At 41.2% G+C, this 14,502-nt stretch overlaps 2 protein-coding genes across 3 annotated transcripts; one reads left to right on the top strand and one right to left on the bottom strand.

The window, feature by feature from the left end:
• Nucleotides 1-966: 966 nt before the first annotated feature.
• wbp2nl (WBP2 N-terminal like) lies at nucleotides 967-6,389 on the bottom strand. Its single transcript, XM_010896689.4, has 8 exons — nucleotides 6,197-6,389; nucleotides 4,168-4,276; nucleotides 3,913-4,051; nucleotides 3,477-3,569; nucleotides 3,010-3,204; nucleotides 2,425-2,508; nucleotides 1,945-2,021; nucleotides 967-1,117 (listed from the first exon to the last, which is right to left on the bottom strand). Exons 1-8 carry the CDS (start codon nucleotides 6,253-6,255, stop codon nucleotides 1,034-1,036), a joined length of 840 nt encoding a protein of 279 aa, XP_010894991.1. The 5' UTR covers nucleotides 6,256-6,389; the 3' UTR covers nucleotides 967-1,033.
• A 4,730-nt stretch (nucleotides 6,390-11,119) lies between these two features.
• On the top strand, nucleotides 11,120-14,456 carry LOC105025754 (zona pellucida sperm-binding protein 4). 2 transcript variants are annotated; one of them, XM_010896692.4, is made up of 12 exons: nucleotides 11,120-11,598; nucleotides 11,684-11,743; nucleotides 11,904-12,021; nucleotides 12,140-12,274; nucleotides 12,650-12,822; nucleotides 12,957-13,036; nucleotides 13,162-13,289; nucleotides 13,419-13,602; nucleotides 13,721-13,865; nucleotides 13,969-14,038; nucleotides 14,126-14,212; nucleotides 14,303-14,456. In XM_010896692.4, exons 3-11 carry the CDS (start codon nucleotides 11,991-11,993, stop codon nucleotides 14,194-14,196), a joined length of 1,017 nt encoding a protein of 338 aa, XP_010894994.1. In that variant the 5' UTR covers nucleotides 11,120-11,598; nucleotides 11,684-11,743; nucleotides 11,904-11,990; the 3' UTR covers nucleotides 14,197-14,212; nucleotides 14,303-14,456. The 2 variants fall into 2 exon arrangements, with proteins under 2 accessions (XP_010894994.1, XP_010894992.1); XM_010896690.4 differs by having other exon boundaries at nucleotides 11,121-11,598; nucleotides 11,684-11,805.
• The last annotated feature ends 46 nt before the right edge of the window (nucleotides 14,457-14,502 follow it).

Raw genomic sequence — 14,502 nt, 5'->3', positions numbered from 1 at the left:
GTGACTACACAGACTAGGGTTTTGGTTTCAGCCAGGCTATGCATTCATTCATTAATGCAATATATATATATATATATATATATATATATATATATATATATATATATATATATATATATATATATATATATATATATATATATATATATATATATATATATATATATATATATATATATATATATAGACGCCTTGGTTGTTCAGGTGAGCAGTTATAATCTCTAGGATCAACAGGTTATCTGCAAGCTGTAGGAATATTGCACATTACCATTAATCTTGCATATGTAATGGAACATATGTAAGCAGTCTCTCCATTTATTCCCCATAATCAAACAACTCATCCAATTCATTCCATTTTGTAAAAAGCCCCAAAAAAGAATGTTCAAAGGTATGGAGTGCAATGTGATTTCTGGGAACATTTGCTTTCATTCAAGGTTCCCTGGAACAACAATACAAAGAGAAAAGAAACACTTGTGAATGTAAAAATACTTTACAATACTAGCAGGAATAGAAATTGTTGTTGTTAATAAACATAATAATTTATCTAAAATTGATACAAAATGTATTTTGGTAATAAACCTCTGGGTTTAAAAAACACAGAAAATATTGAATGTCTATACACTCCCCATTCTGCCCATCACACTCACTGCAACTCAGCATGGACGTTAGAAACCCATTCCCATGTACAGGACAGTGCCAAACTCTAACAGACTGAAGGAGAGAAAGCCCACCATGATGATAGGAAATATTGAATGCTCATCTGTAAAGTTATTATGAATGTAGTTGGTATTCTAAAGAATAAAACAAACCGGGTGGGTCAGAAAAGATTTACAATTCTATAGGAAACCTAAAATTGTAAAGCCCACAAATTACCTGTGTGTGATTTGCCAGTTACATTGACTGGCCTGTTCTGTCAATGTATTATTTTTGTACTTCAAAATTTACAGTAATAATTGTCACCCCGTAATCATTTGCTGTTGTATTTATTATCGAGGTACTCAACATGATGGCTCAACATGATGGCTGTTGAAAATCAGTTGTTTTTCTTCTCTGGATAGCCTGGATAAGGAGCAGAAGGTGCAGGTGGGGCAGAAGGAGCGTAGGGAGGAGGGTGCTCCTAAGTAGGACAGAAAGTATGTTAGAAATACTTAACTAAAAACATCAACACAGCATGAAATGCACGCAAGGAGTAGACATATAATAACATTCATACAGTCAAAGACATTGTGGGTGTTGTAACAGGTATTATAACAGGTGTATTACTAATTCGGGTTTTTCATTAGACATTAACAATAGGGTTATTTGTAATGAATTGCGTGGTTTCCAAAAATGTCCTCAACAGTGCAGGCATAGGTAATACTATAAAATATAATTTTAGAAGAAATGTAAACAAGTAATCATGGGGAAGTAGACATAGTGGGACATAGGTTGAAATAGGTATTGTAACAGGTGTATTACCATGAGTTAACTTTTTTTGTTGACCAGCAAATGTGTCGATTATATTCAAATCTTGTGTCCACACCTGAGTCTACTCTAAGCCAAAATATTAGAGATTGGAAATATTCAGCTGGAACTAAAAGGAGGTTTCCATGGTAATGAAGACAACAGCACTTGCCTGTGTTTGTCTACAGCCACTGGCTAGCTGTCTAGAATCTGACTGTCCTGTAGTAATTTGACACGGTTGCTAGAAGTTGCAGTTTTAACTCAAACGAACACCGAAAACCACCACGCGTGTGAAGACATTGTTGGGGTTGTAATAGGTATTATAACGTGTTTTACCATGGGCATGTAGACATTGTTGGGGTTGTAATAGGTATTATAACAGGTGTTTAAATATGGGCATGTAGACATTGTTGGGATTGTAATAGGTGTTATAACAGTTGTATTACCACTGGCATGTAGACATTGTTGGTGTTGTAATAGGTATTATAACAGGTGTTTTACCATGGGCATGTAGACATTGTGGGGGTTGTTGGGGTTGTAATAGGCACTGCCTGCTGCCTCTGCTGCCTTGGCATTACCTGAGAGAGAGAGACAGACAGATTGAGATAGGACCATACACATTCAGCAATAATAAACATGCTCCTGTAACTGAGCACACAAAGCCCAGTACACTGAAATTAGCCCACATCCACAGTCACTCACAGCAGAATCCATACTCCGGACAGAATGAGGCAGACGTCCAACTCACCACAAATAGCCCACAAATGGAAATACAACTGACAAGTAAATTAGGAGAACTGAGTATATGCCAACTGATAGTAGAGATGATGGTATTTTGTTTGATTCTCCTTTAAATTTGATGTGTACAGGTTTGGACATCAGCACAGCTTTCTCATGCATCATGTGCTTCATGTTGAGGCTCACTGATGGGATGAGATGCAACGATGCAGACATACAGAGTGAGAGAGACAGGAGACAGACCTGCAGGGGGGGCAGCCCAGTTCTGGGGGGGGCCAGGATATGGAGGAGGTGGGGCCATGTAGGCAGGGGCAGATGGGTACATTCCTACATCAGATAGAACACACACACAAAAAAGTTATTACAGTAGCCTTACACTACAGATATATTGGCATCAGCTTGGCGTAGGTGTGACATCCAGTTCACCAGAATGTAACTCTGTCAAAGAAAATGTACTCATGTGGATGCAAAAATCAATCCACATATCTTCAGCAAGAACACAAGTGCAACACCCACAGTCAGTATATATGAAAATATACAAATTGGCCTGGTTTAAGAGATTCCGTTGTAGCATAACTATTAAGTAGAATTTACAGAAATGTTTATGTTATTACAACATAGCCTGATTATATCATACAAAAGAATGCAGTCTGCGGAGAGACAAAGCATCCCCGTGATTACAGCCTGGCACGGGCGGTGCTTTTGGAGAATATTTCCCCAGATTACATACACAACTGCATTTGCAGGAGCCCGATCCACCACAAGGAGTCACTACAGCACATCATGAAAACGGTAATAAAGTAATCCCAAAGCTCCATAACAACAGACCTGCAGCTGCCACGGGATAGGGATATGGATAGCCCATGTTGCCTTGGGGGGGGGCCTGGTAGAAACCATTCTGCTGGGGGGGTGGTGCATATGGGTAGTTCTGAGGAACAGGTGGAGGGCCGTAGCCATTCATCACTCCAGGTGAGGGGTAACCATGGGAAGCGCCGCCGTTTTGAGCAGGAGGGGCACGAGAAGCTAAAACAAAATTGAGGTGTAAATCTTTAGATTGGACCTGAGAAATGTAGTAACAATAACAAATATGTAGCCCAACAAATATTGTAAACATTGAATGCATTACCCAGAAGTGCTTCAGTGAAGTTTAAAATTCATTCAGAAATTGCTAATTATATTAACTGAGTAATATATGTAGGCCCTATACTAACAAACATGACACACAGTGAGTATGGCCAAGCATTGGCCGGGCACTTGGAGAATACTTCTCCAGATTACATACACAATGGCATTACCATTTGTTGCCAGTTTGAAGAGGTGCTGGCCCAACTCTATGGCCCCCCCACTGGGAAAGGACATCTTGAAACTTGCCTGGCCCTCCCAGCCTCCTGAAAACAAAACACAAAGGTGTTCAATGCACTGACGACCACGAAGTAACTACTGTTTACATTAAATAGCAAGTCTCATTTTGAAATATAATCAGTGCCACAAGAACAAAAGATGTCACACTTGAACGTGTAGCTCGGCTGCTCAGAATGAAACACGTCTAATGAAGTATTGAGACTGTAGTGTACAGACTGACATTAGCACTGAAAACATCAGAGTTGGCTAATCAACCTTGCAGTGTGTGTGTGTGTGTGTGTTTGTGTCCCTAGGATAAATCAGCCCCATGCCTGGGGAGGAGGCCACAGCTCCTAATAACTGTATTCTAAAGGGTGGTTGACAACTTACCCCCTGCCTCAGCAGACACCGTGCCCCGGATGTAATTGGCGGCAAAGACGGGTTGCTCAATGCTGCAGCCCTTCATCAGGTAGTACGGGAACATCGCAGAACCCAGGCTGTCCTTGGCATTGCTAGACAAAAACACCAACTGGAACCAGGACAGACAGAGGGGAAGAGGGTAAAGAGATGGGATACAGAGCAACGGACTGTCTGCCAGTTTCCCAGCAGGCACACTGTAACCGCACGGTCAGATAGTTGACGTACTCTGTATGGAGTGAGGTAAACTGTCCCCTTCTTGGTCCCCTTCAGCAGGTCTGTCTTGCTGGTTACATCGCTGAAGGACAGCTCCACGTTCTTGCATTCCCTCAACACACTAGGGATGGATACATGTTCAGCATAGACGCATGTAGTGAATCAAACACAGGATCCCACGTCATTGTGGCTGGTTTGTTTGATCTTTCAACAATGGCAATTTCAGTAATTACGCCAATTGCATATCTTTATATATGTCCTAAGTTCCTGTTACATACAAGTTACATTACCAGCTTCCTAAAATGTCCACTCAAGTGTTATTAGGGCCCACTCTCTTGGGTTACTTTCATGTCGTTTGACTGGGGGGAAAACGTCTTCAACTAGCTAGGTGTGGAATTTTTCACCCCACACCCCAGGATGTCCAATAAAGGTTCAGTGATGAGGTTCGGATCTTGTGATTGGGGAGGCCACTGAAGGCGTTTGACGTAAATGTGATGTTCATGAAACTACCCTTGAATTTGTTTAGCCGTCTGTAATGGGGGCGTACCCCACCATGTATAACAGTTGGCAGCCGACATTATGGGCTGAAGGCATCCTTTGGCTATCTACAAAAGCGACCACTCTTCCCCTTTGCCAATGAAATATATGCGTGTTCGGCATATACCGTCACGGTTTGAGACTGTTCCACTTTGGTCACTAACAACTTGGCGTCTTGGCAACTCTTAGATGCCTCACGTAGCTTTGAAAACTTTATCAAAGAGCTAATTGTCTGACTTCTTCCATAGCTAATCTGTTTATTTGAGCAATAAGGCATCTTGGGAGTTTATTGCCAATATACCACAATGTGTTGTGCCAAAGAATAGCTCTTAGTTGTTATACTTACCATATACCACACCCCCTTGCCTTATTGCTTACTTATATACCCATTCAACCTTCTCCACCAAATACATGCCAACTATTAATCAAACAAGAATTCAACACTAAAAACCACCTTATCTCCTGAGTTTTTACTTAGTAACATCTTCACATTTATAACCTCCATTCCATTCTCCCTTAAACCACAAAATCTTCTACATTAAAAAATGAACAAGTTGAAACATCTTCCTCTCTTGACACTATTCTGTCTGGTGTTTTAGAGTGATGTTCTATGATTTACACTACAATGTATTGATGTGATTTTGAGGGCTTACATTTCTGCCCCACCGACATTTCTGCGGGCACACCCACCAATACATTTCTGATTAGTCTAATCAAAACGTTGTCTGTTAGAAATTCACCATGGCACGGGCAGTATTCCAGAATTTCGGACAATCCTTTTTTATTTCGATATATTTTTCTGTCCATCACCTGATAAGTTGTAATGTGCAACATTTCTTCCCCCTTCTCTACTGCAAAAACTACTTTCCCACTTAAGTTGGTTGTACTGGCTGTCTGCAAGAGACGCAAGAGCAAACGATTTCTCTCAAACCAGTCAAGCAGACCATACCCCAAATCTCTACCATTGCGTCTAGTCCGTCGTAACGGCTTGTTTTTTACGTATTAGTCAACCACGTTATACTTAACGACAGGAAAAGACAAATAATGGTAATTACTGAGAACAGCAAAGATGGTGGTTATATTAGCATTATCCCCTAAGGACGTGTATTATTGAACATAATGGTCAGGTTTGGTCTTAATCATAGGGTGGCTTTCTTTACGAACTAAAGTTGGCTCTATTGCCAGCAGCTGAGTTAGCTAGCTAGAGAGTCCAAAAACAATTCCAGCAACTGTACTACTACTACAGCTAGCTACACCCACTTACGACGTAGCGACATAATTCGGAATTAAATGACGCTAAACTACAACATCGTTACATGATTAGTTTTAGCCAGTCATGTATCTGAAAAAGAAGTACAAAACTGACTGAGCAACTAGATATCTAATGACGGTAAATAGCTATTTTGCTAGTTAGCTTACATTAGCATACAGCTAACGTTAACTTGCTGGCTAGCAACCTGACTGTATAATGAGTTTTCCTAGCGATTAATGCCGATTCACTAACCTCTCGCCATTGTTTATCAAAATTCCTCCGTTTTGAGAATGATTTCTGTTTAAAGCCATGACTGGAGAGTCCGGTGGATTCTTTTCAGTGCCAGGCGTAGTCAGCTGCACAGTGAGTTCAGTGTCAGTAAACACTGGAAACAAGAATATGCCCCAAAACGTCAATGTGTTACGTTACGGGATCAGCTGTTTCATATCCTGTGACTCTGCAATGTTCTGTTGCGCAACGCTGTTTCCCAGACTGTCAACAAGCATTTGAACGTAGATTGGCCTACTGTTTGTGTGGGATATATTTGAGATAACTGACCTACACTAGCTCGCCTAAAGTATGGCTATACATTCCAGATTGGGGTTTAAACGGCTGTGAAATGTGTTTTAACTGTTTCTGATTTCCTTTTTCCATATTTTTAAACTTAAACCACAACCTTATATGAAACAAAGGGAACATTATATGAAACAAACGGAACCTTAGACTTAGTAAACAAACTTTTTATGCTTTTATAGCTACATTTATTTACTGAACAGTTATGTAACCCTGGCAGGTAAGTAGCGAGGTAAAGTTAGTTTTATATAGTGGACATTCATGGACATTCATATTCGCCCGTCAAAACCAATTATTCCAAGACAACTGTAAGGGTTCTTGATCAGATGAAGGTGGGCTACAATCCACACTTTTCAATCTATAAATTATAATTTTTTTGACTTTGTCGTTTTTCCAAATATCATTTTTATTGGTTAGAACCTTAAAAATTAAATAGCGTTTTTACGAAAAGTGTGGCATTACAACAAAAGTAATATGACTGGGGGAGGATGGGCTACAATCTACGGCTTTCAGTTTTTTGAAAATGTTGAAAACTTAATTTCTTTTAAAAACATCTTCAAAAAACTAAGGGCAGTATGGTGTAGCCCATCCTACCAAGTCAGAATATACTACGTTTGATGTCATGGCACACTTTTCATAGACGCTATTGAATTTCTAAGGCTAAACTAAAAAAAAAGTTGGTTTTGACGGGCGAATATGAATGTCCACTGAAAGTGCATTGTAAAACTAACTTTACCTCTCTGGCAAGTATTACGAATAAAGGTTGCGGTTCAATACGACGAGGTAAAAAATAATATTAAAAAATAATATTAAAAACATATTCAAGGTTATAGTCAAAGTTTTTTAAATCAAATGCACCAAATAACCGCGTCATTCTGAACAATGAAATTCTTGTGACATGGCACGCAACTGTAGGCATTAAGGAATGTAAAACCATAGAAAATTGAGAATGTAGAAAACTGTTTGTGAGTCTGGAAGTGCGTGTCCTGATGCTCCGGTAACGTCAACCAGACGGCAGCAGTGTGAACAGGCCATAGCCTGGGTGGCTGTAGTCTTTTATGATGTTCCATGCTTTCCTTAGGGATTGTGTATGGTAGCCTTGCACAGAATGGAAATGACAGCCGATGATGCGCTCCACTGACTTCACCATCCTCTGGAGGGCTTTGCAGTCCGCCGCGGAGCAGCTGCCGTACCAGGCAGTAATGCAGCCTGAGAGGACGCTCTCAGTGGTAAACCTGTAAAGGTTGGTGAGAGTTTTTGCAGACTTGCCAAACTTCTTAAGTCTCCTCAAGAAGTATAGGCGCTTTTGGGAAGTTTTTACCATTGAGTCTGTTTGCCTGGACCAGGTGAGGTCATTGATTAACATACTAAGGAACTTGTTGGAGATGAGACCCAGGTTGGTGGTGTCATTCGTAAACTTATGTATGACATTGGAGCTGTGTGAGGCCACACAGTCATGCATGAACAGGGAGTACAGGAGGGGACTGATTACGCAGCCCTGGGGAGCTCCGAGGCTCAGGGTCAGTGGAGAGGAGGTGAGGTCAGGGGCGCCGTATGGGGAAGTTAGGACGATTCTAAGCACCCATGACCCAACAGGGGTTTTGAAAAGTTATTAGAACATTAAGTAAAAAAAAATGTAACATTAAATTATTAACCTATACCCCCATCCAATTTTCTTTTCTTATGTTTTGTATTAAGTAAACATCCAGAGAGATGTTTACTTAATGCAGGCAAGTATTATACAAGTCTGGTTTGGGTCCAGTCTCCAAACCAGACATGAACAGTATTTGCTAGCAGTGAATTGTGAGTGAGGAGTGGTGGAGAATCAATGATCTCTCTGGTTTCCTACAATGAAAAGAAAGAAAAGACAGGAGAGAGACAAGAAAGGGTGACAGTATCCTACCCAATTTTTAAAAAAAGAAGGTGGGTGTAGTCTGAGTGGTGGAAATTAAGTTAGCTTAGTCTTAGCTTAGTCCATAGTGAAATAGGCAACTTTGGCTCCCTTAACATTAGCTACTTAAAATCTTCACGGAAAATAATGAATCTTTTAAAATGTCATTCCTCTTTTAGTCAACATTTAATCAATGCAGGCAAATGTTTAGCAAACTGTTAATACTAAATCAGGCCCAAGCGATGCAGCTTCAGGCTCAGCAGCCCTGCCTGTCTATCCCCTGGAACAGCCCTACTCCCTTTAATTATTATGAAAAAAAAATCCTTTAAACACTAATTATTTTTCATTATATGAAACAAAAACAGCCTATAGTCTGTATTAGATGCTGGACAGTTTGACACATGCTCACATATGTGTTACCCTTTTCCAGGTGGGGGAGGGGTGTGTGTGTCGTCAGATCCGTAGATCTGTTGGGGCGGTATGCAAATTGAAGGGGGTCCAAGGTGTCAGGAAGGGTGGAGTAGATGTGGGTTCTGATCAGCCGCACAAATTACTTTATGATGATGGAGGTCAGTGCTACAGGGCGGTAGTCATTCACTTCATGATGATGGAGGTCAGTGCTACAGGGCGGTAGTCATTCACTTCATGATGATGGAGGTCAGTGCTACAGGGCGGTAGTCATTCACTTCATGATGATGGAGGTCAGTGCTACAGGGCGGTAGTCATTCACTTCATGATGATGGAGGTCAGTGCTACAGGGCGGTAGTCATTCACTTCATGATGATGGAAGTCAGTGCTACAGGGTGGTAGTCATTCACTTCATGATGGTGGAGGTCAGTGCTACAGGGCGGTAGTCATTCACTTCATGATGATGGAGCTCAGTGCTACAGGGCGGTAGTCATTCACTTCATGATGGTGGAGGTCAGTGCTACAGGGCGGTAGTCATTCACTTCATGATGATGGAGGTCAGTGCTACAGGGCGGTAGTCATTCACTTCATGATGATGGAGGTCAGTGCTACAGGGCGGTAGTCATTCACTTCATGATGGTGGAGGTCAGTGCTACAGGGCGGTAGTCATTCACTTCATGATGATGGAGGTCAGTGCTACAGGGCGGTAGTCATTCACTTCATGATGATGGAGGTCAGTGCTACAGGGCGGTAGTCATTCACTTCATGATGGTGGAGGTCAGTGCTACAGGGCGGTAGTCATTCACTTCATGATGGTGGAGGTCAGTGCTACAGGGCAGTAGTCATTCACTTCATGATGATGGAGGTCAGTGCTACAGGGCGGTAGTCATTCACTTCATGATGGTGAAGGTCAGTGCTACAGGGCGGTAGTCATTCAGGCAGGTGATTGAAGGTTTCTTCGGTATGGGGACAATGGTGGTCTGTTTGAAGCAGGTGGGGACTGCAGACTGATTCAGGGAGAGGTTGAATATAGAGGTGAATACCTCCGCTAGCTGGTCGGCAAACCCCCTGAGGACACAGCCTGGAATGTCATCTGGTCCTGGTGACTTCCACGGGTTCTTTTAAAAGCTCTCCTCACGTCAGCCGTGGCTTGATACAACTTCAATCTGGATCCTCTACTGATTCGTAGGGATTCTGTCAAATTGAGTAATAACTACAGAATCACTTTAAGTTACTGTAATCTGATATTTTAAGTGTAACATATTTCCTCAGAAGTTTAAATCATGCTAGATGCTAGGGAAGTACTTCACTTGGCTTCTGTCCCTCAAGGAAGTGACCTTTCATTATTGTTCAGACAGCTTTTTGGGTCTTCCACTGCATTTTCTGACTTCAAATATCTTCATCACATTTCTTCTAGCCACCTCTGCTGTGTGTAGCCACAGTGACAGGAGGTCCACCTGATATTGTTTCCAGCATAAAGACACAAGGTTATATTATTTTTTGTGGGTTTTTTTGTATTTAATTGTATGTAATTTATGAGCCCAAAGGGACATTTTATTCCACTAATACTTACCACACCAATAAAAACACAAATTGACACACAGGCAATAAAATTGGCACGTCGTCATAGAATAGAAAAAAAATAAGTGCTCATATTATAAAGGGCATAGCATAGAATGGGTGGTTAATAGCAATCTACATTGGTTATACAAGTATAACCAAAGAAGGTACTGGGCAATGAGCATAGTGACTGTGAGGAAATGGGGATAATACCATGTTATGTAATAATTGTACTGAATTTTGGTAGTAATGTATTGCTCAGTGCCAATGTGTAATATGTTACTTCCACATTGACCTTTTCAAAGGTATTAGATTACATCCTTATTTTGTCGTTGAATTAAAACTGTAAGACTTTCCCACAGTAGGGGACTTGAGAAAACATGGCGGTGGAAGTTGAATGTAGGCCTCGTTGGGTCCTCAATGGCGCGGTAGTAAATATATTCCCCCAAAATTGACAGAAATGCATTTCCCAAAGTACAGAAAAAATAAGTACACCCATAGCTTTAATAACATGGTGTTGCCCCCCCGTTTCTTGAAACTGTCTATCAGTCGTTTCCTTTAACTGTAAATACAGCCATGCATTTCTCCGTTTTAACTAGTGGTTTGGGCTTGAGGCTCGACAACTTGCACGTTAAAGGGGGTCAATATGTACGATTTTTACTGAACTACTAGCATAAAAACAAGCAAAAATGACCAAAATACATCTGCAGTTAATGTTTTTAGTTAATCTTTTTTTACTAAATTAAGCAGTGACATATTCCCCATTTAAACTTTCTTGCATCTCTGTCTGTTTAATACGCCTATATTTCCCTTCAATTGAATGTTCCAGAACGTTAACACATAATGAATGCATCCCATTTGGGTCGAAAGTGACTTCAAGGTCTAATCAATCCAATTAGTGACCTCGCACCGCTCGTTTCAAGACGACCAAAATTCACAAAAATATCACGCAACATATTACTTTTGTCCCAAAATTGTATTGTTCAATCGTGATTCGTTTAATAAAAACATCACACGAAAAAAACACAAAGCCAAACAATGCAACTTTTGATCGGCATATTCTTTTCAATATTTCTGGCACATTACCAATCCTTTTCTCTAGTCCAGCCGCACGAAACATTTCAAACTAGAAAACACGACGCCCTGCCTCGAGTCATCTGCACCGGCCGACGAATACGAGCAGTTTTCAGTCATGCGGTTCTACCCAACCTGCACGTAAAAGGTAATTATACATACATTTTCTTTATCGGTGAGTTTTTTTATGCTGAATAATGATCTTTGTAGTTGTTTGATCTCAATTCCCTCAGACAGGTCTGGAGTTAGTGTGCCGGTGCCTAAAGCAATAGAACTTTGCGGAGTGAAAATGGGTGAGAAGAATGGAACCCTTTCTTTCTATAGTCGATATGACAGTTGTTACACACAGGTTAAGGTATGAAAATGTTTCCTTGATGATTGTTGCTTTGAGACTTCTTCTGATTTGGTCTGTGTGTAAACGTATTGAACGGCAAATAATTAAATTTTCTGTAGGACCACACACTGGTTGTATCTTTGGAAGTCCAGTTGATTTCGGGTAATCAATGGTACAGGGTCAATATTACCTGCCCACTGCATAAGATGGTCCACAAACCTCACATCAGAACCATGTGTGAGTGCATATTATTTCTCAGTGTAAACTGAAGTCTATATTTGGCCATAAGTATAGACAATGCCATTTAGAACAACATTCTCTGTAAAAGCAATTTTTCCAACTTGATTTCCATCAGCACCACCAGGAAAATGTAACATTCACAGAGCTTTGCGTGTGAACTGTGGACCCCAGGATGTCTCCAGTGATGGCTGTCTCAGGCTGGGTTGTTGCTATGATTATCATCGCTCGACTTGCTATTACAGAATGAATGGTAATTGGCGTTGTTTTAGTTCACGTGTGTATTCCAACACTCGGACAAAATATTAATTAAACTTTTCATGTGTGCCTGTAGGGCCCATTTTGGATTTTACAAATGTTGGGGTAAAACAAGCTTATTAACATTTTGATTTCTGATAAGAATGTTACACTTTTTTCAAGAGTCAGTGGTTATTTTTCAGTTATACTGTTAAGTCTGAAACTACACAAACTAAGGATCTCAGCTGTATTAATAAAAGGAACATGTTTAATTCGTAAAAATAGTTGATTACAGTTTTGAATGCTCAGGATGACGTTTCTGTAATATCAATTTAATGTCAATATGAACTCATCTGTTTTGTTACATGATGTTGCTGACTCTGCCTCTCAGCATGTTCTCTGGACGGCCATTTTGTGTTCTCTGTGAAGGCGACAGACACTAACCCGCCATTCAACCCCAGTGACCTCATAGTCAAAGATCACCCACAGTGCTCTCCTGTAGCTACCTTTGCAGATAGAGCCATCTTTAAAATCGGGGTGATGGAGTGTGGTACAAAGATGATGGTGAGGCCCATTTTTGATTCTGGCATAATCTACAGTAAGATACTAATGTTCTGAATGCCACTGGGAGTCATGTATGTGGCTTTTTCTTGTAGTGTTGAATACTTTTAAGTACCCCCTTTCCTCATCTCTCGCAGGTTAAAGGAGATGTTGTAAGCTATGAGGTGGAGGTAGAGGTGATGCGTCCAAAAAGTATCGGAAAACATCTTCCTTTCAGGTAGCTACCTATTTATTTTCCTGCCTGTGGTTCGTGCACTACGATTTGGGCTAAATTGACATATTTTGAGTTGGACCAGAACCTCACTGTTAGAAACAATGTTTTCAATTATACTTTGTTTGTAGTCTGCAGGTGCAGTGTCAATATGAGCGTTCTGCACACCACCACGCTAATCTGCGGTCCCTAAACCCAACTAACCCTCCACCTGTGACTGCGCTGGGGAGCGTCCGAGTGCAGATGAGAATAGCCACAGGTGACGTGGGAACACGATGATTCCCAGACCCAGCAAGGGAGGCTGAATCTTGCGTAGCATCGCGAGTTGTCACCACCAACACTCGGTCTTGTCGACCTCCGTTATCCCTGCCTTTTCTGTGTTTTCCAGATGAGTCCTTCACCTCTTTCCTCCCTGGAGGCCATTTGCCCCTGACCGTCTCCCTTCGTAAGCCTGTGTTTGTGGAGGTGTCTATTGCCCCGCCCTCCCCGGACCCCAGCCTGTCCCTGCATGTGCGTGACTGCTTTGCCTACCCTTCCTCCAGACACTCTGTATGGACACTGCTCTATGATGGGTAAGAGGGGGAGACAAAGGTTTCCCTTTACTGACTCAAGAGCAATTAAAGAGAATATGGAGATGCTATATTCATTGGTTTGGTTGTTGTCCTCTCCTCTCTTTCCTCTCCCTGAAAGCTGCCCCAATCCCCTGGACAACATGAGGAGCTCTGTCCCGGTAGACAGTCAGGGGAAGACAACCTCTCACTCTCAGGTCAGGAGATTTGATGTCAAGACCTTTGCCTTTTTGGATCCTGAGACTGGCCTTCCCAGTGTGGAGGAGGTAAGGTGAATTTGGTCAATTAGAAGAGTTGGTAAATCTAGCGAACGTACAATATAATCGTCGAACCAGAATGACCCGTTTTCTACCGAATCTTATTTCTGAGGTGTACTTCTACTGCTGGGTGGAAATCTGCCCAGAAGAGGTTAAGTGTGAACAACCATGCTCCATTACCTGTAGGTGATTTGTGTTCTTATGCATTTACCCTAAAACAGTGAATTGTCATTTAATGCAATCATCATGTCTTATTTTCATAAATTCAGCCCCGGCTGCTGAGAGAATGAAGAGAGAGGCTGGTTCAGATCAAGTCTCCCAGTTAGTGTCGTTTGGGTAAATCACAGTGAATTTAGGTAAGCACATTCAACATACAGCTAATCTATCGGTGGAAATAAACAATGATGATTTAACATCTTTCTCTGGTTTCTCTCGACCTCCCTCAGCAAGTCAGCTGTCAATGGAGACGCCCACTGTCACATCGACCTCCATGAGATTCTCTTCTCTGTTGGTAATGAAGAAAGCAAAAGAGATGCAAAGCAGAAAGTATTTGACAGGTTGACATTTTGAAAAGAAAACAATAAAAAGCTATAAGCACTGAGCTCCAATCTCAGATTCCTGCATTGTAATATCACAATCTCCATAA

Source organism: Esox lucius, chromosome 11 (assembly GCF_011004845.1).
Source record: "Esox lucius isolate fEsoLuc1 chromosome 11, fEsoLuc1.pri, whole genome shotgun sequence".
Taxonomy (NCBI): domain Eukaryota; kingdom Metazoa; phylum Chordata; class Actinopteri; order Esociformes; family Esocidae; genus Esox; species Esox lucius.
The sequence above is the reverse complement of the archived record's forward strand: the minus strand, read 5'-3'. Positions and strand labels throughout refer to the sequence as shown.

Bases quoted from the DNA above. Each gene is read 5' to 3' on its own strand.
- wbp2nl (XM_010896689.4), bottom strand. From the start codon at position 6,255: ATGGCTTTAAACAGAAATCATTCTCAAAACGGAGGAATTTTGATAAAC. The intron at 4,052-4,167 runs GTACGTCAACTA...TCCTGGTTCCAG, and splicing joins TTTACCTCACTCCATACAGA to TTGGTGTTTTTGTCTAGCAA. The intron at 2,509-3,009 runs GTCTGTTGTTAT...TATCTGATGTAG, and splicing joins CTATCCCGTGGCAGCTGCAG to GAATGTACCCATCTGCCCCT.
- LOC105025754 (XM_010896690.4), top strand. From the start codon at position 11,415: ATGCAACTTTTGATCGGCATATTCTTTTCAATATTTCTGGCACATTAC. The intron at 12,823-12,956 runs GTGAGGCCCATT...CATCTCTCGCAG, and splicing joins AGTGTGGTACAAAGATGATG to GTTAAAGGAGATGTTGTAAG. The intron at 13,290-13,418 runs GTGACGTGGGAA...TGTGTTTTCCAG, and splicing joins GCAGATGAGAATAGCCACAG to ATGAGTCCTTCACCTCTTTC.